Source organism: Pongo abelii, chromosome 17, assembly GCF_028885655.2.
Source record: "Pongo abelii isolate AG06213 chromosome 17, NHGRI_mPonAbe1-v2.0_pri, whole genome shotgun sequence".
Lineage (NCBI taxonomy): Eukaryota > Metazoa > Chordata > Mammalia > Primates > Hominidae > Pongo > Pongo abelii.
This window is the reverse complement of record NC_072002.2, coordinates 77390117-77416143: the sequence shown is the minus strand read 5'-3', so window position 1 is coordinate 77416143 and position 26027 is coordinate 77390117. Positions and strand designations below refer to the sequence as shown.

Genomic DNA, 26027 nt, shown 5'->3' with positions numbered 1-26027 from the left:
CAACCGGATCCAGAGGGCACAGTCATTAGACGGCTCCTGACAAAGAGCCAAGGCCCAGGACGGTGCTGGCCACCGGGACTGTGGCAAGGGTGGCGTGGAGCAACACACACAGGCCCCCAACCGTCTCTTATAAATTACCAACCGCTTAAAAACTGTGAGCCTGGATTACAGCCAAGATAAGCAATGAAATAAAAAACAGTACATATTGTACTGAGAGAGAGGGGCCTGGCTAATAAAATCACACTAACAAAGTTGATAAAGTAATGAGTCCTTTACACTTTTGGTGGGTAAAGGCCTAAACTGGAAACACGAGCTCAAGGTTGACAAGGACCCTGCCTCATTGCTACCACAGCCTTTGGCACGCAGCTGAGTACTCAACACTCACGGAGTGCAGTCTCCCTTTCTCTAGCGGTCACGCAGATGACCTCTATATAAAGTTACTTGGGAGGCCGGGCGTGGAGGCTCATGCCTGTAATCCCACCACTTTGGGAGGCAGAGGCAGGCAGATCACTTGAGGTCAGGAGTTCAAGACCAGCCTGGCCAACATGGTGAAACCCCGTTTCTACTAAAAATACAAAAATTAGCTGGGTGTCGTGGTACACACCTGTAATCCCAGCTACTCAGGAGGCTGAGGCAGGAGAATCGCTTGAATCCAGGGAGGCAGAGGTTGCAGTGAACTGAGATCGTGCCACTGCACTCCAACCTGGGCGACAGAGCAAGACCCCGTCTCAAAAACAAAAAAGTTATTTGGGGGAAGAACTGAGGAGCATCCAGATGGTAAATAACTTTGGGATTCACTGCCCACCCTGCAGGGAAATGGGTTGATCCTTAACCCCAAAATAATCACATACATAAACAAAACTTTAAACAGATCGCCATGTATGATGACCTACCTCCACTTTTACAAAATTTACAATGAGGCACAATTCTTAAGCTGTTTTTCATTTTTTTATTGCTGTTAATTCAAGGAAAAAAGGTTGCATAAAATCCAATCTGTTCTAGAAATATAAGTGGCCTTTCCAGTACATAACATTTCAAATATCAAAGTATATGGTAAACATACAAATAAGGAGAAGGTAACATACCTCCTATGTACAGTACAGTATTTTAAATCATAAAATAAGCTCCATAAAGTACAACTGGCAAGTGATTCACAATGCGGCCCATACGTGGTTTATCAAAACTCTCACTTGAACAACTCAACTGCAGCTTAACAATTAATTTAATAATGTGGTCCAAAAATACCCAGATCAAATAAAATATATTTAATCAAAATAATTTCCTTTACTCGAACTTTCTTTCTAAATTAAAGCTTTCATCTACCCCTTCACACCCACCCCTTCCCCATAACTCCCACCCCTGAAAGAAAGTTTCAAAATGTACATTGGTGCTATAAATATAAATGCTACTTATGAAGCATGAAATTAAGCTTCTTTTTTCTTCAAGTTTTTTCTCTTGTCTAGCAATCTGTTAGGCTTCTGAACCAAGACCAAATGTTTACGTTCCTCTGCTGCATACCAACGTTACTCCACACAACAAAAATCTATCATTTCTGCTCTGTGCTGAGGAATGGAAAATGAAACCCCCACCCCCTGACCCCTAAGACTATACAGTGGAAACTGTTCATTGCTGATGAATGCAGCAGTCACCAAAAAATACACCCAATCTTCCAGATAACCTCAGTGCACTTTAGGAAATCAAAAATTACCTGGAAGCAATTTAGTACATAGATTGGCTTTTTAAAAAAACTTTTTTTTTTTTTTTAAAAACAGCAGCATTAAACTTAGTGACATGACACCGACATGATTAATACCATCTTAACACACTCAGAATTCAGTCTTTCACATTATAATCAAGCATAGTGGTAAACTGTTATAAAAGTGACTTTGCTACGAGAGACAGGTTAGGGAACAAATAACCTGACTTATGGTAGAAACCCATAGCGCTGTTCAGATTGCAATAAACCATACACATTTTAAACACAACGTAACACTGTAACAGTTGGTACAGGGAAAGAAGAAATCTTTACTCAAGTAGTGTCTCTTTGAGCACAACACGGTGGTAGACAAGTAAAATTGGCTGTAGACTTTCATTACAAACACAAGCACACAGAGAGCGACATTCACACCAGTGTGTTCACTTTGTGTCTCTCTGAAGCAACAGGCTAAAAAAGGATGATGGAAGTAAAAAGTTGGTTTCAGAAAAAGCTTTTTGTCCATTTCGTACGTCATATTTTTTCAGTTTCATATGGTTTGACTTCTTCCTCTCTCTTCCACTTATTTTCATTTTTATTTGGACAACAAGCACTGCATATATGTATTTACGTGACGCTGTTTATTACACATATACACACTATTTTGGGAGTCTGATTCCACCCATAAGATCAGGGTGAAACATTCTGCCCTTGGTTTATATGCAGAGCAGTTTACAAAAGTGGGGTGAATGCACTGCTGGCTGCTCCTGCTGCGGGCCGGGGACAGAGCGAGGCTGGCTGGGGAGGAAAGTGTCGTTTAGGGTGAAAGTGAGAAAAGCTGGGAAGAAGCAAAATTTCTTTTTTTTTCAAAACCATATGACTGTCACCAGTGTTGTAAAAAAAGGTCAAATACACAGTTTTAAAGATTCAGTAAACATTGCACACAGCAAGTATTCAGTGTAAAAAAAAAAAAAAAAAAGCACGCACCAACATTTTCCTTTTGATAGTTTGTCTGAAGGTTTAAATTACATGTATCATACATATAAGCCTGTTGTTGAACCAGGAGACCAGAGGCTCAAAAGCATTGCATTCTTTCTTGTTTTGGACATTGGTACAAGGGAAATGAAAAATCTCAACTGCATAGAAATCTAGGAAATGTATAGACAAAGAAACAAAATACCTTTCCTTTCCTCCCCTCCACACCCCATGACTCCCCACACTTGAGTGTATTAAGTAGGCAAGCTTTACTCGTTTCAGTCTGCAGAATCCAACGTATCATTAGAAGGGGGGAGGGGAGGTGCGTATCTCAGTCTGTAAGTGCCTAAAATGGGAAAGACAGAACTAAGTCACCGCTTACAAGGAAACGTCATCACAAACCACTACGTACAAGCTATCACACGGGCATGCTCTCCACAAGGCACCTTCGTCAGCTCTAGTGCCACTCCAAATGGCCAATCCGCTCACTTTAAAAAGCAATGTAAAGTTTGTGCTTTGAATTCAATCTAAAAGCTATCAAACTTGATCTTTCTTTAAGAATGCCAAGTAAATATATTCCCAATTTAAGACTTTTTTTGTTTCTGGGTAAGATTTGGCAAAACGACGAAGGCCAAATGCAAGTGAAAATAACAGTCTGAAGTCAACACAAAATTTGGCATCTCACTCAAACATAGGTAAGACCATTTTCTTCTTTCTGGTGGTAGTAATATTAAACTTTGTTCAAATTCCTTTACTCTCAAATCAAAATAGTACTGAACTATTTTGTTCTTGTAAAATGCAATAGAATCTTGGACCTTTTTTTTTTTTTTTTTTTTAAAACATTTGCTGGGAAGGAAAAGGGCAGCATGGGGAAATAGGCATGAGGCAGCTGGTTATGCAGATATACTAAATAGTTACTCAAAACCTAATGTCAGATAACTAGATTACTTTCTAGGTTTTCAATATTTAAAAATTTTGCTTATTCTATGAAGCAGGATTCTAGCTTAAAAAAAAAAGTGCTGCAAGCAAGAGATTTAACATTACAGAATGCAAATTCCCATCACACTCCTTCAAAAGGGCCTTTAGAGTTTATTCCTTAATTGGAAACTGAATTCCTCTGAACTTCCTTGTGCTCTGTGTGACCTGGGTCTACACTGTTTCTCCAGTTGCATTTTATGATCTGTCACTGAAAACACAATATCCATAAATGAAAACACAAACAGATCTTTCTGCTACAACAGAATCCCATGATCAATAAGGAAAAGAAGGAGAAATGGGTGAACTCAAAAACAAGTCCTCTGGGAGTTATTGTGATTACCTTGTTGATTGGCCTCCATGGACGACTGCTTACAGTCCTGTGCATAGTGTCCGCTTACACCACAATTGTAACATGAGACATTCCCATTCTTCTTGGGCCCCGAACCACTGGTGTTGGCAACTACGTTAGGTGCTGGATATACAGGATAGAATCTCCCAAATCCTGCCATCTGCTGCATGCCATAGTTGGCTTGGCTCCCCATGACTGGGTCATGTACCAGTCCATTTGCATATGGAGTCTGAGGCAGAAAAAAAGGAAGTTGGTTTCCATTGCTCTGATGTGCTTGGTTGAGGTAGCTGCCATTGCAAATGGATGGCAGAGTAAAGAATGAAGGGACTCGGTACATTGGTCCAGGCATTGGATTAGGATAATAGTAACTATTTAGCTGAAGGTTTCCATTGGTCCCACAGCTGCACCTTCGCCCACAAGAACCACAAGGACCTGAGCCCATCTGCTGTGGTGGTACTACTGTCCCATTAGCGTTCGTGTTCCCCACAGCACTGATGTAAGAGGTGCTGTCACTCTGCGCGGTACTGTGTGTCAAGGCAGGACTCGGGCTTGGGGCAGGGCCTGGGGTGTGGGTAGGAACCGCAGGAGGAACAGTCGCCTGGGCCTGGCTGATACCTGCGCTCGCTGGCTGGGGGGAAGTTGCTGCTGTGCTGAGCACACTGGAGTTCTGGCTGGGTAACACGCCGGCAGCAAGGGGAGACCCTGCTAAGGGGTAGGAAGCTGGTGGCTGAGCAGCTGAGAGGCCAGCCGCTGGAAGAACTACCTTCACATTGGTAGGCTGAGGGACTGTCCCTGTGTTTCCCTCAATTTGAGGCACCATTTGATTGAGTCCTACCACTTGGGATGCAGATTTTGTGATGGGGTCCGTGGTAGCAACAGGAGAGCCTGGGAAACTACCTGGGTTATGGATAGGAATAAAGGCAGTGTTTGGTGATGCGATGCTCAGACTTCCGGGTGGTTGTTGTGGGATGTTAACTGTGCAGCTCTCAGAAGATCCCTGTGGTGGTGGCAACTTTAGCCTCTGAACTGTTAGATGCAAAGCGGGAGCACTACTGTGTGGAAGGAAGGTTGATGGAATAGGTAAAGGGGAAGCCAGTAACTCAAGGTGCTTTTCCGATTCTCCAGTGGAAGCTGTTGGCCCTAGTATTCCAACAGGGGTTGAATTTGCGGACTCCCTTATTGCAGAAATAGCAACAGGACTAGGAACAAGCATCCCTATGGTTTTGCCATCAGCGGGTTTGGGTGCAGGAACGACGACTTCAGACTTCTGGGCACCATTGTGCATGACACAGTGTAAAGTTGGCATAAAAGAAATATGCTGATACTTGGGTGAGTTTAAGGGATCTTCTAAAAGGTTGCCATTCTCATTTCCTAGTGAAGCAATTTGAACAGGTGGCTTGACAGTGACAGTCTGGTTGACAGAACCGTAACCTGTAAACCTAGTTGTTGATGGATTCCCAGAATCCTCAGAATTGCTGTCTGTGTCTAAAGAAAACAAACATAAAGAGATATTAACACGAGCATAACTCCCATCTTTCTTGCTAGAAATAAACATTAAGTATACCTCAAAGTAATTCAAGTTTGGAAAGTGTCTCTCTATGTTTCCTGACTGTCCAAGCTGACCTCCCTTTAACTTCTGGCTTTCTATGGGTCAACATTAGATCAATGCTTTATTTTAAAAATACGGGGATATAAACAGAAAAACAAAACATAAAAGGCTAGTTGGAGTCTGAATGAAACACGGTATAAAACAAAGAGATTTATGTAACACCATCTTTGTACTGAGAAGAGCATCAGACACTCTTAACCTTAATAAACTTCAGGCAATCCACTTGGTTTCTATTCCGCACTGCCAACCCAAGTTCTTCAATTTGTCTCAGATAAATGATATAATTTCAAGGAGCTCAGTCAAGACAATATTTAACTCAAATATCTAGAGGCAGGGAACAGAAGAGTTTTCTTTTGTTGTTGTTGTTTTTTTTTTACAATGGAATCAATATTCTTAATACTAAATATTTCAATGGGGGGAAGAAAATTTAAAGCTATTATTAATCATAAAACAAATACGCTAGAACACAAGAAACAGAGGAATAGGAGAATGTGGCAATTTCTCCAAAATCAAAACAGCAAAACAGCAAATACAAACAACACTGCATCGGCTACTACTCCTGCATCAGTCTTACGCTTGTGTTCAGAAATAGTGTGGACCTAGCCTTCGGGGATGTCCTGACTTTTGGTATAAAGGGGACAAGGATAAAATCTGATTCACAATGTTTAAACATCACAGACCCAGACACTGTGTTGATGTATACACAGACCATTCCATTAAAATGTAGTGCCTATTAAAAATCTTGCTGCTTGTATGGATAAGCTGAACTGTACTAGGTACTTAAAATATTTGTATTCATTAAGGTATGAACTGGTTATATTCAGCTTCAGATGTTAAAAAGTTTTCAAACAGAACACTAAAAACAAATTCGTCTTCCTGAAGAAAGATTAAATGAAAGCTACTTACTGATACAGAACATCAACAGTATTACTAATTCAATGATTTTAATTTATATTAGAAGAAACTCAAAGAGTGAATGGTTCTAGCATAAACTTCCCCTAATAGATTAATAATTGGGGTATTTCTTGCTAAACTTTGCAAAATAAAAACTATCCCAAAATCTGAACTTATTGAAGGCATTTTATCTGTATCATCACACCAGTGCAGAGTCAAAGATAAAAATGTTAAGTCTGAAAGAAGCAGAAACATTTTTAAAGAAATCCATTAAATTTCTATGTGAAATGGCAAATGGCCTCATGATTTTTAATGTTCCCAGTTGGTTTTCTAAGCATCCTGAGACTCCTCTAGACATGCTGAGACATGTCTCGCCCTTTTGTGCGCTGATTTAGGTAAGTCTAAAGCCCCAAACAGAAATACCATCACTACCCAGGAGAGCAACAGCAAAGCCACCCACGCCCTTTTCAAAGGAGGCTTTTCATCCACTCAGAATTCTAAAAATGATCAAAGCTCTCTACCATAATGGATATTTTCCTTGGGTGAAGACAGCCCTAAGCCATTCTTTCATATTTAATAACAGCCTATTTGAAAAAGCCAGGTTCCTCCACACAGGCCGCCAACTTGTGTCATCTGATGGCAGGAGAGGGATGCTGTCATTACCCAAGTGTACAGATGTACACTAACACTTCGGACAGGGCCAAATCTGCAGTGTGAGCCACAGAGTCACCTGCACATCCTAGAGAATCAAACATAAATGTACAATGAAACATACTGAAAGTTTGTCTATTCCGGGTAAGGCATAAAAATCCTCTCATTTAATGCTGGGTGCAGTGGCTCATGCTTATAATCTCAACACTTTGGGAGGCCAAGGCAGGAGGATCACTTGAGCCCAGGAGTTCAAGACCAGCCTGGGCAACACAGCAAGACCCTGTCTCGTAAATCTAACAAAAAAAAAAAAGAAGAAGAAGAAGAAGAAAATCCTCTCATTTAACCTTCAAAATAGCTCAGTGAGAGGTTGTTTTCATTTTTTTTTCTTTCACAAGGAAACTGCAGATCAGAAGTACAGTGTTGCCTCAGATTAGAAGAATTGGTGGTAGAGTAACTATGCTACATTTGGTATGACTACAAACTAACTGCAAAGTAAAGGCTGACTTTAACTGTATGTCATGTAGCAACCCTATATAGCATAGCTCCCTAAGACATAGCGTGATACCACAACACAGAAAGAAGCTAATGTCGCAGAGAGCTGCAGACTGTCCAGGAAGAAACCACACTTGGCTGAAACAATATGTGGTAAGGATCTTAATCTGTAGGTGGACCATGAGAAGTAACTTCATACTGCCCACCAGCATGGGTACACCTTGTAACCAAGGTGTTACTAATCAGATGTTGTCATCGTGCACAAAGAATGACATCCTCATTCAACATATGCATTTTAAAGATCTCACCTCCAGACCAGAATGGTAGAGTAACACCTCTAATAATCCACTCTTCCATAAAAGCAATGAAAACCCTAGCAAAAACTGTCAAATAACCAACTTCCTCAAAATTCTGGAAATTAACTAAAGGCTTACAGCACCCTGATGAGTGTTTATTCAAGAAAAACAGCTCAATCTGTAAGAACAGAAAATCTCAAGGCATTTTCCCCTTGTCCTACTTCCACTCCCCCTTTCTACAGCTCTAAAATAGCCCTGTAAATCACTTGTACCTCACTTTCTGAAATCAGTGCAAACACCATCTCTCTTGCAGTAGTAGCTACAAAACCCAGCAGCCATTAGGAGTATGGATTTGGAGTTCCCCAAAAGCCCCACCACCAAACTGTCACCATTTGACTGTCTGGCAGCTGGCACTCACTCTGCGTTACAGCCTCTTACCCGCAGGACATTTGTCATAATTAGTCAGAAGCAACTATTTAACAATGTAGCTGCCCGAGGCAGCATTACTAGCTGGGGCTGACAAGAGGCTGACCAGAAAACTTAAAATGAAAAACTGGGGAATAAGGTAGCTACAGGAGGCTTTGAAAAGCTTTAATATATTCCTGGGAACCTAAAAGGTTTTGCTCATGCCTATAGTTATACGCCTTTCCAAGGCAGACCTGAGAAGGCCCTGAGCTCTCACTGCCGGCTGATTTTAAGCCTCTGTGCGAGGAGGAACTGAAGACATAATACACAGAGAAAACAACAAAATGGCAGACGTAAAACCTACCTTATTAGTAATTACATTAAACGTAAATGGACAAATAGCAGAGATCGGCAGAATGAATAAAAAACCATAATCGAACTATATGTTGTCTACGAGAGACAAAATTTATATTTACAGACACAAATAGGTTTAAAGTAAAAGGATAGAAAACAAAATACTGTGCAAGCAGTACCCCGAATGCTGGATCAACTATACTATTCTCAGACAAAATAGACTTTAAGACAAAAATTGTTACTAGAGACAAAGAAGGATATCCTAAAATGATAAAAGGGTCAATCAATCGAGAGGACGTAAAGAGCATAAACATTTATATGCATTTAACAACACACACATTTTCCTCCTTCTACACTAACTCTACCTCATTATATCCTGTCTTCATCCTACTTAACTTCATATGCAGTGAAATATGTTTATCAAATCAGCATTGCTAGGAATTTCTAAGGCAATGATCTATACGACGTCCTTTATATCGATTTTACATTTAAAATCAGTTAATGGCATTTATAGGATCATAAAATTCCTTGTTTGACTTTGACGTGAAGAAACAACACACATTTCCCTCCACTTCCCCACCCCTGCGCCATGCCAACAACACTCCCAACTTCAAAGAGCAAACCTCTGTCTTTCTCTTCTTCACTTTCCAAACTTTCTCTTCCATCATGTCGGGGACTAGATGGAGAACTGTAACTCTCCGAAGATGTTTCTCCACATGTGTCATGTCCAGAGCCAATGTCCAAATTCACATCTAAAAATAACAACACTATTTTAAAAAATCATATTAAGTCATTTTAAATTAATTTCTAAGTTGAATCATTAGAAATTAATTTTAGCTATATTTTCTTCAGTCTCCCCACAACCATCTAAAACAGCTTGTCCTTGATCTAAACTGATTAAATTATAATTTTAATAGAAAATACTTGATAAAGATATTCTTAAAACAATGCACAGAATAAGTCAATCTTACTGACTTCAAAGAAAAAAAGAGTTAAGGTTGGCTGCAGGGTCTGTCCAATAATATCACTTTGAGCTACTTTCTAAGTCTAGATATTTTAACTCTTCAGAGCTTGCTGGAAAATTCATTCTTTAAAAGAACTCAAGAAGAAAAGGGCTGCCAAAATGCCTATTCAATGAAAATTACTTGGAGTATTTAAAATAATAAAATGCTTCCCATCTAGTAGACGGAGTAGTCCCTTGAGTTCTGCCAAGTTCAAGCCTATACTGAGGTAGTGTGAGGTGGTGACAGGACCTGCCATGACCAACTAGCTGTATCTGTTTTGAGCCCATAAGGAGGGACTATTGTGTATCTAGTATTGGACAAGAGATACAAACTTTGGATTTTTTTTTTTTTCTATAGTGGCCCTGACTTAGGGAAATATTCTCTTACCTCTGTAACCCAGTAGTTAGCATAATTCTGCCTTACAGCAAGCATTCAATATATGTTTGGTGTATAAATCCCCAAATAAGGGATTCCAGAGGGTTCTTAAGAACTGTAGATTAGTGAATCATTTCTGTGGCAACTGGTAGAACCAGTAAAAGATAATGGGTATTAATCGCCTGGGCAAAATATGCATCAGAGAAAAGGCACAATTTGTATAATGAGCAATGCAGGCAACTAACCTGTGGTTTTGGCTGGGATAAACTTGTAACAGTGTTAAGACTGTTAAACATGACCTAGATTAGCCCAGCCACTCAAATGTTAGATGAATACTGAAGAAAAATAAAGTCATTAGGAATGTTGATGTTGCTAAATTCCTTCTGAGTAATAAATGTCAATCTGCCAAGGGAAAACTGCACAAAATCTTATGAGGCTAGAAGGAAAGTGGCAGAGGAGTTCATGGGCAAGGAACAATTTTACAGAAAAGTTACCTGGAGGATACCTACACAGTAACAGGCCCTGAATGACCCATCATAAGGCGACTAAAGGGATGCAAGTCAACACCAATGGCTGCTTGAAGACAAGCTAACGGGCCATAGTGGCCAAACAAGTTGTCATCAAATTGGACTAACGATGAAACCTATAGAACTTGCATGAGTCTTGCATATAAATATTTCAACCAGCATATAACAAAATGAACAATCCAAGATCAAGAGAATCAAAGATTCAACAGGATATTCTCAAACTAGAAATGGACTGAAAAGGAACCTCAGGGGTAGCGTTCATCAAAATGTTGCAGACAGTGAAACTACAGTAGACTATAGTTCAAAGAGCAAATTTCAGAATATGTTTTAAAAAAAGCAGCTACCTCTCCAAATGGCATAATTTACACAACTATTTTCTTTACGCCGTGCAAGCTGGTGAATATTCTAATCACGAATTGCCATATACAAAACTGCAGCTTCCAAAGAACTGAATACATAAATCTAAATCTATACTAACATAATCTTTTTTTGATAATTCAGAAGATACTTCAGAATTGTGTGGTACCTCAAGAACTTTTATAATCAGAAATTATATGATCCTCTAGAGATTTAGGGGATGCGGAAAGTGAAGACAGACCAATTATGCCAAAGGATACTCCACAAATTGCCCTTTTAAAAAGACACATAAACTTCGAATTTGTCATGTCTCAAATGATAAAGGGTCTTGCACATAATAAAAACAAAAACAAAATTTAAAACATAAACCACTATTCTAACACTAAAAATACTGGTTATTGGTAATTATAAACAATAGAAGTCTGTTACAGAGTTAAGACCCATTTAGATAAATCATAGGCAATAGAACTACATATTTCATCTGGGATATTAAAGGAAGCTAGAGACTTTCTAAATCTTTTACAAGAAACTGAGAGATCAAGCATCTCATTTCCCTCTAAACTTTTTGGTGCCACAACTGGCAACAGAAGAGTGGGGCGGAAGAAACACTGGGCAATAAACTACAATGGTGAGCATTCTTTTTTTGTTTGTTTTTTTTTTTTGAGACGGAGTCTCTTTCTGTCGCCCCGGCTGGAGTACAGTGGTGCAATCTCGGCTCACTGTAACCTCCACCTCCCGGGTTCAAGTGATGCTCCTGCCTCAGTCTCCCGAGTAGCTGGGATTACAGGTGTGCACCACCACACCCGGCTAATTTTTATATTTTTAGTAGAGACAGGATTTCACCATGATGGCCAGGCTGGTCTCAAACTCCTGACCTCAAGTGATCCACCGCGCCTGACCCTGGTGAGCATTCTTAATGCTCTATATGAGGTAATATGCACCTCTTCAGAAGACAGACTTTCACAGAAAGCTTGGGTTTTAACAGAAAAGACACTCCACCAACACAGACAGCTGATGGCACTGACTACGTCCTGGCAGGAGTCAGCACAGAGGAGGACTGGGAGCAATCTTTGTTTTCTTTTGAAATTCTGAGCTACATAAATGGATTATCACTCAAAACAGAAGTTAAAATTTAAATTTAATAATAAATTTTGAAGAAGTAAAACAATACAAATCTTAAGCTAAAATGTATTATTTAAAGATCCAAACAACCTGCTAATCAGAAAGACTCAGTATTTTCAGCTTCAAGACAATGTCTCTCCAATTTATGATATGAGCTGTTGTTCCATAAAAAAAATCCTTAGGCATGTATTGAGTTTACTGAATGCTTAAAGACAATTCTTCCTTGGTGCCTTAATATTTCAAAGAAAAATTAATACACAGAGAGGTTTTTTAAAAGTTGGAATTGGCATACATCTGCGCTGCACTTGATATCAATAAGACAAGCTGTACAAAAAATATTTCATTCACAGTCATTTTATAAATGTAAATACATACAAACCGGTGACGGATAGAGAGGAGAAAATAGATAAAATTGAAAAATATGCTGAGGTTGTTATTTTCATAATACTTGAAAATTAAGGAAAAAAATGAATGGGAGTTTGTGATGATGTTACAAAGTTCTTAATAACCTATACAATGTATGTTTCCCTCTAATTTATTAGAACAGGGAAAAGGAACTAAATTGCTACGTTGAACACCTAGGTACTTGGAACTAGGAAAATGTTCTTCATGTTTTTACATGTAATTCTTACAATCTGCTGAAGCAGGCATTACTCCTGTTTTACAAATGAGCAAACGAAGGCATCAGAGAGGTCACATGCTTAGTAAACTGGGGGAGCACAACACTCGAACCCTAACTGTCTCTGACCAACGTCCACGTGCTTCTCCTCTGGAAATGGGCTAACATGGAAAGAACAGTTGCAAACTTCTTTAGTGAGCAGTAGTTCCCAAACACTGAGACAAGAGACAGAGTGATCTTGTGGAGGGCAGGAATTTCATTCAGAAAATGGTATTTTAGAAAACAAACATGGCAGCAGTATGGAAAATGAACTAGAAAGAGAAGGAACAGAGACAGGGAGGGCCGGCAGAATCAATCTCCAAATGTCCAGCAACAGACTTCTGTCTTCCTCATTTAGCTTTTTCCTCCTCCGTTAAGCTGCCATCGCCACCAGAGGGAACCTCAGAGATAGTAAAATGTTACGAGATCCTTCTACAGACAAGATGAGTTTTGTCCATGTTATTTTACCCCCACTTCCAATGCTTCAATGAGTTGGCCAGATGATTTTAGTTATTTATTTATTTATTTATTTATTTATTTATTTGAGATGGAGTCTCACTCTTGTTGCCTAGGCTGGAGTGCAATGGCGCAGTTGTGGCTCACTGCAACCTCCACCTCCCGGGTTCAAGCGACTCTCCTGCCTTAGCCTCCCGAGTAGGTGGGATTACAGGCGCCTGCCACCACGCCCGGCTAATTTTTGTATTTTTAGTAGAGACAGGTTTTCAGCATGTTGGTCAGGCTGGTCTCGAGCTCCTGACCTCAGGTGATCCACTCACCTTGGCCTCTCAAAGTGCTGGGATTACAGGTGTGAGCCACTGTGTTTGGCCCAGATGATTTCAGATTCAAAAGGTAACCATTTTTTTTTCCATCACTATTCAGTCTTTCTATACAAATATCTAGTTTAAAAATATACTCAAAACTTCTAAGAAATAGATTCTGGTTATTCATATTCCATCACAACTGAATGTACTAACATTAGAATAACATTTAAATTAGCAATCACATTTGTGGGATCACTACATAAATGTGTCAGGGGCATCCAGGGATAAAACGTTCTCCTAGAGGTCTGCATACTCTTATTCTTTTTTAATTGTTACAATTAATACTGAAGATAAACAAAATCAATGAAGCTGCAGAAGGGCACTTTCTCAAGTCAAATGAACCTTGAACATAAAAATAAAGGGGCCTTAAAATAGTGGTGGGTAAATGGAAGCCATATAAATCTAGTATAACAAAAATTTGAGGGTTGACATTCCCCTAAAGCCTCATAAAACTTCGTAAAGGATGGTTATTAAATCATGAAGAAGTCAACAGTATTCTAAAAAAGACTTTACATAAAAACACACTCATGAGTGGCCGGCAAAGCCACAGGAGAGATCCCCCATGGCCTTGGGACCTGTCTCCTGAGTCGGTACTGGCTGGAGAAGGACAACCTGGGAGACTCCTGCTGCCAGAAGGGAGAGGCAGGTGAGAATCACTGAGGCAAAGGCAATCTCCACCCCCATGGCTGGTTTGTGTTCCCTAAATTAACTCTATTGATTTCAGAACTGTTTAATTTGGAAATTGCTGTACATATCAACACAAGGTAAACTTATAGTATTAGGATTTGACACAACAGCTCAGTATCTATTAATACAGTAAGTATCATGCTGAATATATTTATGTGATGGGCATTTGAAAGAAAAATAACCTTCTTACCTTTCACAGTACCACCGTGGGCATGCTGAGGAGTGGAGAGTCTAATACCATTTATTCTACTATTCAATCTGTTGTCAGTTTTCTTAATTTTCTCCCTAAACCAAATGAACATATTGCCAACATTTTAATAAGGTTATCTACCAAACACATTCAGTACAGTATTGATAAAATTCCCTTCAAGACTCTTTAAATTTTTTTAGTAAGGAATAATCTAAATACAATTAAGATTTGCCCTTCAGTGGAAAGTTGAGAGTTTTACCCCTCTAAACTGAATGCAATATTTGACAGTAGCTTTATTTTTATCACCTGCATATATTAATATTTCGAACCAAAAGAGTAAAACCCAGAATTAAAAATATAAAGAAAACTAACTAAAAAAATACTATGTTGTATACTATCATAAACTAAACAGGCCTATTATCAAAGGCTATATGCTGTCTTTCCTTAAATTGAACCTACTTTTCTGTTTGTGGCTTTCCTTTCTTCTTATTTATTGAAGATAAACTCCGTTTTTCAGCAGAATGCTAGTAGAAAGAATAAAAAGACAAATCAGACAAAAGCTAAACCATACTGACGTTTTTACTCTGATAATAAACATTAAAATGATAGATTCCCAGTTGTATATTCTAACAAGTGTTGATTTCCAACCTATTTTTGAAGTTTCCCACCTGAACCACTAAAATTTACATATTCTGTGACACTTACATATTTTCCTCATGATTCATACAGTATTATTTTCTATTTTTCTTTTAAAATGGACCTACATTCTTTTTTCTGACTATAAAATGAAACACAATCAAGTGACTGGCACTTGGTGTAGGTTTACTACTATTCTCTTAAAGTACAATTCGACATAACTGTCAACAATTAAGTCAACTCTAAGAAGAGAGGGTGCAGGCACTGGAGTGGGGGAGGGAAAGTAAACTCAGATGGGCTTTGAAAATAGGTCATTAATTATCACTGAAACTATTTATAATGTCTCAGAATATGCTTTAATGCATAAAAACACATTCCAAGAAGAGTTAACATTTGGATCTGAGCGTTGGCCAGAGACAACATTGGGTTAATCAATTTTCTAGAGAGAAGTTTCATTCCGTAATTGTAACATATACACAGGGACCTCCCCCCCATATCTGTGAGGCCATATGACATGAAACATACTTAACAGCATTCTGCTCTCTGATCACACCCAAATCTTAAGAAAGCAAACATCCCCTAATGCATTCTGAAGTGTCGATAAACCGACCCTAATATTCATGAAGAAAGGTCAGTTGGAAAATTTACATCACAAACAACAAGGCAGTGATTGAAATGTGAATTCTAATTCTTTCGAGACCAAAAAATTTTGGCATAACAATCTAATGTACACCTTTGTTAAACAGTGAAGGTATTATTTTTAACATTTTTATTTTGTTTTAAATTTATTTTTTTGAGACAGGGTCTCACTCTGTTGCCCAGGCAGAAGTACAGTGGTGTGATCATGGCTCACAGCAACCTTGAACTCCTGGGCTCAGGTGATCCTCCTGCCTCAGCCTCCCAAGTAGCTGAGACTACAGGTGTGTACCACCACACTCAGCTAATTTTTAAATTTTTTATACAGACAGGGTTTCAGTATGTTGCCGAGGCTGGTCAAATGTGTGGCCTCAAGCAATCCTCCTGCCTTAGCTTCCCAAAGTGCTGGGATTAGAAGCGTGACCCACGGCGCCTGGGAAGGTGTCATATTAAAGTGTACTAATCTTACACAAGCAATAAAAGTAATCTAAATACACATTTTCAGGTCTCAGAAGAGCTTAGATCATATATAATATAAAGTCTAAAACTTAAACATTCCTTCATTTCTTACCAGATATACTGTCTGACCGAAAGCTTAAAGAACTTTATTTTTTTCTTATAGAGTAGCAATGCTTTAACTATATAGCTCCAAAACAAACTCCCCACACACCTGGTCAGCTGAGGTCACACAGTGCTCTGGGTGCTGAATGGTGGTACAGCTTTGCTTTCTCCAATCCACAATTCCATTCTGTTCAGAATATTGTATGGTAAGCCCATCCAATGGAGAACAACTTGTACCAATATTGCTACCAAAGAAAAGTTTATGAAAGTGTGAAAATCTGCCCTCAATAATAACCTATTTCATTTCAATGAAGAAGTTACAGTAACCCTTTCTTCAATATATTAGTTTCTTCAAGGAATGCCTAATGATAGGTCTAAGGAAAAAAAAAGTATACTATGAGAAATAAACCACTACACATCTATTTATCATTAATACCGGTCTCTAAAAAGAGTAGTAACAGCTGCACACTCTGCTTTTAGACACTACGCGATGGTGATCATCATACACTGCTTACAGTTGGGACAGAGAGGCTTACACAACCTGCATCTTGAGAGCACTGCTGTCATGAGCACTTAAGTAACTGGGCACATGAAGGGACAGGATAATGAGAACAAAAACCAAAAGAAACAGACAAGAGAAATAGGCCCCAGCAGAATTCAGAGGATAAACTTACTGGACACAGACTTTCAGGTAACAGTGCTTAACATGGTTGACAAATACAATACTGAGGATTTTGGAAGATAAATTTGGAAAAGAAAAAAAGAGTAAATTATAGAACTATAAAATAAACTAATATTACAAACTCAACAAATGGGAAATGGAGAAAATTAGTGAAGGGGAAACAGATGAAGAAAATCAATGAAGAAAAAATTGGTCAGAAGAAAACAGATTAAAGCACTGAGAGTGAAAAAAAAATGTGAAAAACAAAAAAGGCTTAAAAGACATGGGACGGCTGGGCACAGTGGCTCACACCTATAATCCCAGCACTTTGGGAGGCTGAGGTGGGTGGATCACCTGAGGTCAGCAGTTCGAGACCATCCTGGCCAACATAGTGAAACTCCGTCTCTACTAAAAATACAAAAAAAAATTAGCCAGGCATGGTGGCGGGTGCCTGTAGTTCCAGCTACTTGGGAGGCTGAGGCAGGAGAATCGCTTGAACCCGGGAGGCAGAGGTTGCAGTGAGCTGAGACTGAGCCACTGCACTCCAGCCTGGGTGACAGAGCAAGACTCCATCTCAGAAAAGAAAAAAAAAAACAAAAAACACGGGACACGGTAAAAAATCTAACATACAAGGATTTGGAGTCTTGGAAGGGGGAGCAAGAGAAAAGCGGAGAAGAAATATTTGAATAAGTAAAAGCTAGTTTTCTAAAATCAAAAGACATCAAGCTACAGATTCAAGAATTCATGCAAAGGAAGCTAGGAAAACTGCTGAAAACCAGACAACAACAAAACCTTAAAAGTAATCAGAGGGAAATGCGTATTATCTTCAAAAGAGCAGCAGTAAGACCGACTGAAACTCTGGATGCCAGATGACTTAAGTGTGAGCTCCTCTCAAATGCAGAGTCCAGCATAACAGAGTTTACTTGGGAAGTGATCCCAAAAAGCAGGAGCAAGGGAGTGGAGAGAATGAAATGGCAAAGGACTGCAATGAAGAGTCCACAGCGGAGGCTGGAAGCATCAGGAGCTCCGAGCTTCTGGGCCCTCCCAGAATGACAGACCCAAAAAGGATGGAGGCGGACTCCTGTGTGAGCAACAAAGGCCCTAAGGCGGAACATGGAAAGTCACGGCTCATACTTGAGGAGCAGAGTGCTTATGTGGTATGAGTCAGAAATCACAGATGGTTGTATGTGATCTGCAGGAGAAACTGGAGGTGAGCGGAGAGAATAACATGCAAGGAAATAAAGGCAGAACCAGAAGATGAGGAAACTATGCTCTCAAAAAGCTCACGGAAAATAACTGCCCAATTAGAATCCCACATGCGGCAAGAGTATCTCGTAAAAATGAAGGCAAAATAAACATTTTTTTCCAGATAAAAATTTGAGTGCATTCATCACTGGCCGATGTGACTATAGGAAATACTCAAGTGTTCTTCAGGTGGAAGGAAAATGATCATAGGTGGATGCTCAGAGGCACAGGAAGGAATGAGTACACAAACAGTACAAAGAGGTTTCATGGAATTTAAAATTATACAGAGAATTAAAATGCATGCCAGCCATGGCTTACAAGTTAGGGGGAAACAAATGATGTTGCAGTAATCTAAGGTCCTCAGATTGTTTGGGACCAGTACAAGCACAAATATTCAACTTTAATAAGTCAAAGATATGTAACATAATCTCTAGGGTAACCACTAGAAGAATTTTCATTGTAAAACTATCAAGGATGATAGGGGCAAACAAAACAAAACAAACCACAGAAGAAAAACAACCCAAAAGGAGGCAAAAAAAGTGAGAAAAGGAGGCAAAAAAAGTGAGTAAAGGAAACAGAAAAAGTGGAGAAATAAAAAGCAAATAGCAAAATGACAGAATTATAGCCAAATACATCAGAAATTTAATTAAATGTTACATTGATTTTAAAACATACCAAAGCACACTTTTTGTTTTAGAAAGAGGATACTTACTTCACAACGGGACTTTTCCCAGTATGCTTCTTGTGGATTATGGCGTGCTGCAACACATCTACAAGAGAGGAAAAAGTAACTTATTACACTAAATGCTGCAGCAAAAACCAACAGTGGGATGCTACTAGTTTGTATGATCATAACCACTGGTGACAGACTGTATGAAGCACTTCTAAGCATTTCTCAACATAGAAGATATCTTAAGCAATTTTTCAAAAACACAGTAAACTCTGAATTACCTTTTATAGCCTCTCAAATGTCTTCCACCTAACAGCAAATCAATCTTGTTCAAAACTACGAAAGTCTATATGAGCATGTCCCTACAAAACTAAAACATCCAATTTCAGACAGAACTTTTTAACCATCAAAAAATGAAGAGTTTCAAACATTCAAACCTGTATCTATTCATATAACAAACATCCACGTACACCACCCTCCAGACTGCTCCATATTTGCCTCTTTTAAGAAAGAATATCACAGGAATGACTGAAGGTCTTCCCTCCATTCCATTCCCCTTCATCCCTCTAGAGGTTAACTAGTACCTTACTTGTTGAAACATTCTAGTGCAAGTTTTAACTATCCATATATGTGTGCTCATAAACACATTAGCTGTTACATGTTTCGATATACAACTGTCCTTCAATATTTGCATGTAATCTATGCACATTCTCCTGTGTACTTTAAATCATCTCTAGATTACTTATAATACCTAGCACAATGTAAATGCTATGCAAATAGTTGTTACGCTGTATTGTTTGGAGAATGACAAGAGAAAGAATTTTTTCCCCTAAATACTTTCAGCTCACAGATGGTTAAACCCACCAATGCAGAGATGGAGAGCCAACTGTATTATAAATATCCTTTATTTTAATTGCTACCTAGTACAAAGACATTATTTATTTATAACTTTACTAACATTTGAAATGTTCAGGCAATTTCCTGGTATTTGCCCTTGCAAACAATGCTGCCTCAAGGACCCGGGCCCATGTCCCCTTTTGCAAGTGTGTAACAATTTTCATAGATGCAGGATTGCTGGACAGCAGCATACAATTATCTCCAACTTCACTACACAGCACCAAATTTCTGTCCAAAATAGTTGTGTCAATTTATATCCCCATCAGCAGTGCCTGAGAGTTCCCACTGCTTCATATCCTTGATGTCAGACTCCAAAATGTTTTGTCAATCTGCTGTGTGTGAGATGACACCTGTTTCCATTTGCATTTTCCTGACTACCAGTGAGGCTGCACATTATGTAATAGCTGTTCAGGTTTCCTCATCTCAGAATCACCTACTTATGTCTTTCACCTATATTTCTGTTGCGCTGATTGTCTTATTGACTTTTTAGGAAGATCCTTCCATAGTCTGCATATAGTCTTATCTGTAAATATCTTGCAAACATCATCTCCCAATCTATGGATTGTCTCCTGGCTATATGGTTCCTTTTGTCACAGAGAAGCTCTAATTTAGTAAGATCTCTACCGTGGTCATGCTCTACTTTATTCGAGAAAGGCTTCTCCTCCCAAATTAACACTGCAAAGTTTAAGTTTTACATTTTACATATAAGTTGTTATTCACTTGAATGTCTTCTGCATGATGTAATTGGGAATCTAATTATACCTATTTTTTCATATGGAAAATCAATTGTGCCAACACCATTTATTGAATGGTCTATTTTTTGTCCACACACCATTTATTGAACAATTTATTCTTTCTCCACTTATTTGTAATGCAACCTCTGTCACATTCCAATTCCTATATGTCCGTTTCTTCACTCCTTAAATGTTCTATCCATGTGCTATCAGCAGGCAGAATGATTTACTCTAGTGAATCTACATTTACCTTCTTCTTGACTTGAAGCTTCAGAGCTGTCTTCTTTTAAGTGTTCTAATATCTTAGAAGTCTTCAGAGAGGATTGTAAGTTATCTGCAGGAAGCATTCAATACTATTAACTTTTTAGGAAAATTAAAATAAAGAAAACAAATATAATAATAGTTTTTTTACCTAAGGAAAATGAATGGAGGGTGAGTGGTGAAGAAAACATGGCTACTAGTGAGAAGGCAAGATGACACAGCCCAAAGCACTAGACTGTGAGTGGGAACCGTGATCAAGGGGCCAGCTGTTCCCCAAAGAGCGACTGACCTGGACAAGTCATTTCATATCTGTCAGCCCCAGTGTGCTCATGTGCAAAATGAGGAAATAAAGTAGAAAGGTGCTTCTTAAACATCTACGGTGTGGTAAAGATTCAGTTTTCATTTTTTTAAATCTTCAGTTTGCTGTGGGTCGTTACTTTTGTAAAATACAATAAAATAACATGGCACTGTCAAATTGTTAATCTCTCAGTGTCTGCTCTCGATTTCTGTTCTCGTGTTACAGAACAGTAACAAGCAATTTATGGACCAGCACTGGCCCATGCAACACATTTTGGATTACTTCCCCATTAAAATACAGGCCAGCAGGACTCCACAGTTCAACATCTTAACTCATTCAGGACTTTAGCATTGTTTTTTTTCAGCGCTAGTTTTCAGGATATGGAGTGATGCTCTCTGTACCAGAGAATAAAAAGATAAAGCTAACAATTAAAAAAAAAAAAAAACCCAACAGTGTATGCAAATCAACCCCGACAACAGTATATTCACTAGTGAAACAACTCAGACACGCATGAACGTTAGGCTGACAAGATTTCCCACAATCTCAAGTTCTGTACTTTCATACGGTGTTTTAATTTTACAACCTAAAAACAAAATCCACCAACCTCTTTAGCACTGCTCATGTAATTTAAATACTGCCACACCCTCAAGATGAGTTTATTACTTATATATTAACTCCTCACTTGGGTGAGTTTTCCTGAGCAGCCTGTTCATCTGAACTAAAAGTTTAACTTTGTGCTCAATTCAATGCCTTTTTGAAATTAAACTGATGCTATTGATACATGTTCAATAAAAAACACATTTGGCTCAGGGGGAAAGCACTGATGGTTAAATCCACATAGCTACAGAATGATCAGGATTCTCTTTAATAAATGCTGTTGCTATCATTCAGACATAAATTTAATCATGAAGTCGTACATTTTGTCTTGGTCAACTAATCATAAAGAGTCACATTTTAAATTCTGATTGATAATTATGTTAGCATTTAACACACTTAACTAGAGAAACTTTGAAGGTTAGCCCGTGTAACACTCAATCATACTATTCTTTCACCTCTTTTTCTCACACCTCAAATTGAGGAAATATGTGTTTTTCTTTCCCCTTTAAATACAGGAAAAAATGACTCTGTTAAGAGCAGAGGGACAGTTTTAAAAAAGAAAAATGTTCCTTGCCATAGCTATGCCTGAAGTTCAGCAGAAATTCTGCTAAAGGACACGCCAATGTTACTGACAAAATATTTGTAAAAGGCAGGCTGAGGTAGATGTGTAGAAAATTAAACACAAGGCAGACAGTGGTGAAAGCTGAAACAAGAGGGCAAAACTCAACATACGGACCATAAGAAAAACTGGCAAAGCTTCGTGGAAGAGGTGATGTTTCAGCTGGGCCTTGAAACAGGTGTGATTTTAATGGGCTATGACAAAAGGATGGATGTTTAAGTAAGGGTACAAATGAGCAAAGACACAGGGCAGGCAACGGCTGGGCGTGCTAGGAGACAGAGCACAGGGAGCAGAAGGAAGCTCCCGGAAGGCCACAGTGAGGCCTGAATTTCAGACCAAGCAGGAATTTAACACATTTATCCTTGTGATAATCCAGGGATAGATCAGAGTGGGAAACTAGAATCTGAGAAAAGAGTGAGGGTTTACCTTTAATAGTCCGTGCATGAAAGAAAGGCCTAACTGTAAACAAAGGGATGGTGATGAAGGGACATAAAGGAAGACATCCTTTGTCTAGTATGGGTTATCCTTTCCGTGATGAAAACAAAGAGGCAGAGTGAGAAGAACAGGGCTAACGTTTTCTGTCTGATCGGCTGCAAAGGTCAATTGGGAACAGGTGACAGGAGGAAGACAGACTAGTTCATACACCAGCACGTGGCACTGTAAGGTCTCCAGCCTGTGAGGGAACAGTTCCTGCCCAGGAAATGAAGGACTGGCCATGCCCCAAAGACTAGAGAGACTCAGACCTTACCGTGGAATCAGTCTGCTCTGTTATATTGCTTTTATTCATGACCTTCTTTAAAACTGCAGTGCAAAACTCATTAAAAATGACAAATAACTGTATGTCACTATTCCTTAACTTTAACTAAAGTGACAAACCTACACAAAATGACACGGTAAAGCAATAAAATCCAACAAAGAAAAAAGATTTCCACAGAAGGACAGGGGATGCTTACTGAGACTGTGTAGGGAGTCTGATGATATGGACTGAAAGAAGCTGTGTACTTTCTGACTTTGTAGAAAAGCTTGTGATGAACTTGAAAATAGCTGCCTGCATATAAAAAGAAAAGAGATTTGTTAATTTCAGGTAATGTTAATCCACAAGAAGCTCAGTTTCAATTATAAAGCAGACTTAAGTGGCAGTTTAATTCAGGTATGGAAAAATATTTTTCCTATAGAAAAGAATATTATTTTCTAATGTATTTCCTATGGGAAGAAGTCAGTAACATTTAACAAAACTCATTTGCAAGAATCAACTAAATAGGTTCATTTTTAATTTTGTATAATCTAATGGTAAGTTTTCAATACCGGCCCAAAAATGTATTATTTCAGCCTTTGCCCAAGTGGTCCAATAGCCACCCTTCTGTTCAGAAAAACAATTGCAATTTCTTTACCCTTCTCCACAGGTGTTCTTCTCCTTATTTGGCTATACTTTTTTTTTTTGAGACTGAATTTTGCTCTTATTGCCCAGGATGGAGTGCAATGGCGTGATCTCAGCTCACTGCAACCTCCGCCTCCCAGGTTCAAGTGATTCTCCTGTCTCAGCATCCCGAGTAGCTGGGATTACAGGCATGTGCCACCATGCCTGGCTAATTGTGTATTTTTAGTAGAGACGGGGTTTCACCATGTCGGTCAGGCTAGTCTCGAACTCCTGACCTCTGGTGATCTGCCCACCTTGGCCTCTCAAAGTGCTGGGATTACAGGCATGAGCCACTGAGCCTGGCCTTTGGCTGTACTATTAACAGACATTCCCACACTCTCAAAGTGGGAGGTTGGGAAGTTTGGGATGCTAAGAGTCCTGAAAAATATGGAAGTCAACTATGTATTTATCATATATCATACATATATTCTACAACCTAAGGCATCACTAACTGATGATTCATGTTGAATGTCTATCACGCCATGAATCAAAGTTATCTTTGAAACCCAGCTTTCCTCATATTTTATTAATGTAATTAAAAGACTGCAGCTGGAGGTCTTCCCAACAGTGGTACCTGTAAAAGGGCTCCTGGGCAAAGAATTACAGCAAAATCTACTAGGAAGTTTACTTTGGATTTGAATACCAGTTCAATCACTTATAAGCTGAAGCACCCTAAACAAGCTAGTTAGCCTTTCAACTTCCAATTTCTCATGGTTACAAGAATCAAATAGTGCACACAGATAAATAGTCACCCTACCTACTACTTAGGTGCTCAACATACAAATCCCATTCTATTAGTTTTGAACACTTTTAATGCTCATTTTAAATTTTAATTAATTTCTCCCCCAAGGTTTTTGACCTATTATTCAGATTAATTATAAAATCATTAATATACCAACAGATGACCTTTATGGGCCAAAGTTGCCTTGTATATCGTGCAAAATTGCTTCTTGGTATTCTAATGTGAAAGTAAACATTCAACAGGAAGACATGGGTGAAATTAAGAGATGAAAGAACTGAGATCTGAATTCAGGAGCAAATCTAGATTTCCAGGTCTGAACATATTACCTAAGGCTGACATTAAAATCCAACGGCAGTGGTGGAACCCACACCCAGTCATGTTAGAAACCAACTGGTCAAAAGCACAGGCACACCTTCAATTTAAGGCCTGAGTCCCAAGGAACAGCCCAGATATAACTCCAAATACCATGTATACATCCACTACAGGAACACTGAGTATTACATTTAAACCACAAATGAGATAAAGGCAGGGGACTGAAATCAGCATACAAACTAAAGTCAAGGCTCATTAATGAATAACCACAAGATGGCAATTATACTGATATTAAAAAATCAAAGTGGCCATAAACTATTTGATAAATCAAATGAATAAGAAAAACAAGGTTACATTTTGACATGACAGAAATCATCCAACCCCAAATGCACACTTCAGGCCGTATTTTCATTTTCCTAACCTACAGCATATTTGAGACTAAATGCAGTGTGTCCTGTACCAACCAAGATCTGTATCACTAATAAATATTTCCCATTTCTCAGTTTCCTTTCTTCCGCCTCCTTTATAATTGCTACACTTCTGAGACACAAATGATGACCTACTAATTTAAAACCCACAAACTGAGAAGGAAGTGTCCTGACATCCTGTTAATGGTGTTGAGGCCACAGGCCAGTCATTTGGGAAAAGATACGAATTCCCACCATACTCCCTACATCAAAATAAATTACAAATTAATCCAAGATTTTTTTAAAAAGGAAGTATCAGAAGAAAACATATTTTTTGAAACATATTTCAGATACGTTTTCAAACATATCTTTGAAAAGGTCTTTCTAGGCATGACACAAAACCCTGAAACCAGAAGAGAAAAGATCAATAAATCTGAGTACGTAAAAATTTAAAACACCTGTATGGTCATGACGTAATCGCAAGCAGGGCTCTTTCCTTTATCTAACAAGTAACTCTTTCAATCAGTGACACCAATAAAGTGTGGAAAGGACTGAAAAGGCCATTCACAGGGAGGCGGCAAAGCCTACTCAAACACAAACTGAAATCAGACTGTCTTTCTTTCTGAGATGGGCAAAGAAGAGCAATTGAGAATGTTTTGAGTCTGCTCAGGTGGGAGATACAAGTATGAGGCCTCAGAAGATATAAAGTGCTGCTACCTTTTTAGAAATAGGTTGAAAATATTACATATTAAAAATACATGTAATTTTTGACCAATTACATTATTTCCATAAATTTATCTTACAGATAAATGTATCTGTATGTGTTAAGAATATATACCTGGAGAGGACTGCTTGAGCCTAGGAGTTTGAGATAAGCCTGGGCAACAGAGTGAGGTC

General features: G+C 38.8%; 1 protein-coding gene across 2 annotated transcripts in view; it reads right to left on the bottom strand.

Annotated features, from left to right (window-relative positions):
- Nucleotides 1-926: 926 nt before the first annotated feature.
- ZCCHC2 (zinc finger CCHC-type containing 2) overlaps nucleotides 927-26027 on the bottom strand; it is a 55556-nt gene continuing 30455 nt past the window's right edge. For both annotated transcript variants that reach the window (XM_002828273.6, XM_054538046.2), the window contains 9 exons: nucleotides 23206-23300; nucleotides 20728-20811; nucleotides 18889-18946; nucleotides 16380-16515; nucleotides 14897-14961; nucleotides 14438-14532; nucleotides 9320-9448; nucleotides 3987-5480; nucleotides 927-3014 (listed from right to left, as the gene is read on the bottom strand). In XM_002828273.6, the coding sequence (XP_002828319.5) occupies nucleotides 2947-3014; nucleotides 3987-5480; nucleotides 9320-9448; nucleotides 14438-14532; nucleotides 14897-14961; nucleotides 16380-16515; nucleotides 18889-18946; nucleotides 20728-20811; nucleotides 23206-23300 (2224 nt within the window). In that variant the 3' untranslated portion in view covers nucleotides 927-2946. The remainder of the gene's footprint in view (nucleotides 3015-3986; nucleotides 5481-9319; nucleotides 9449-14437; nucleotides 14533-14896; nucleotides 14962-16379; nucleotides 16516-18888; nucleotides 18947-20727; nucleotides 20812-23205; nucleotides 23301-26027) is intronic.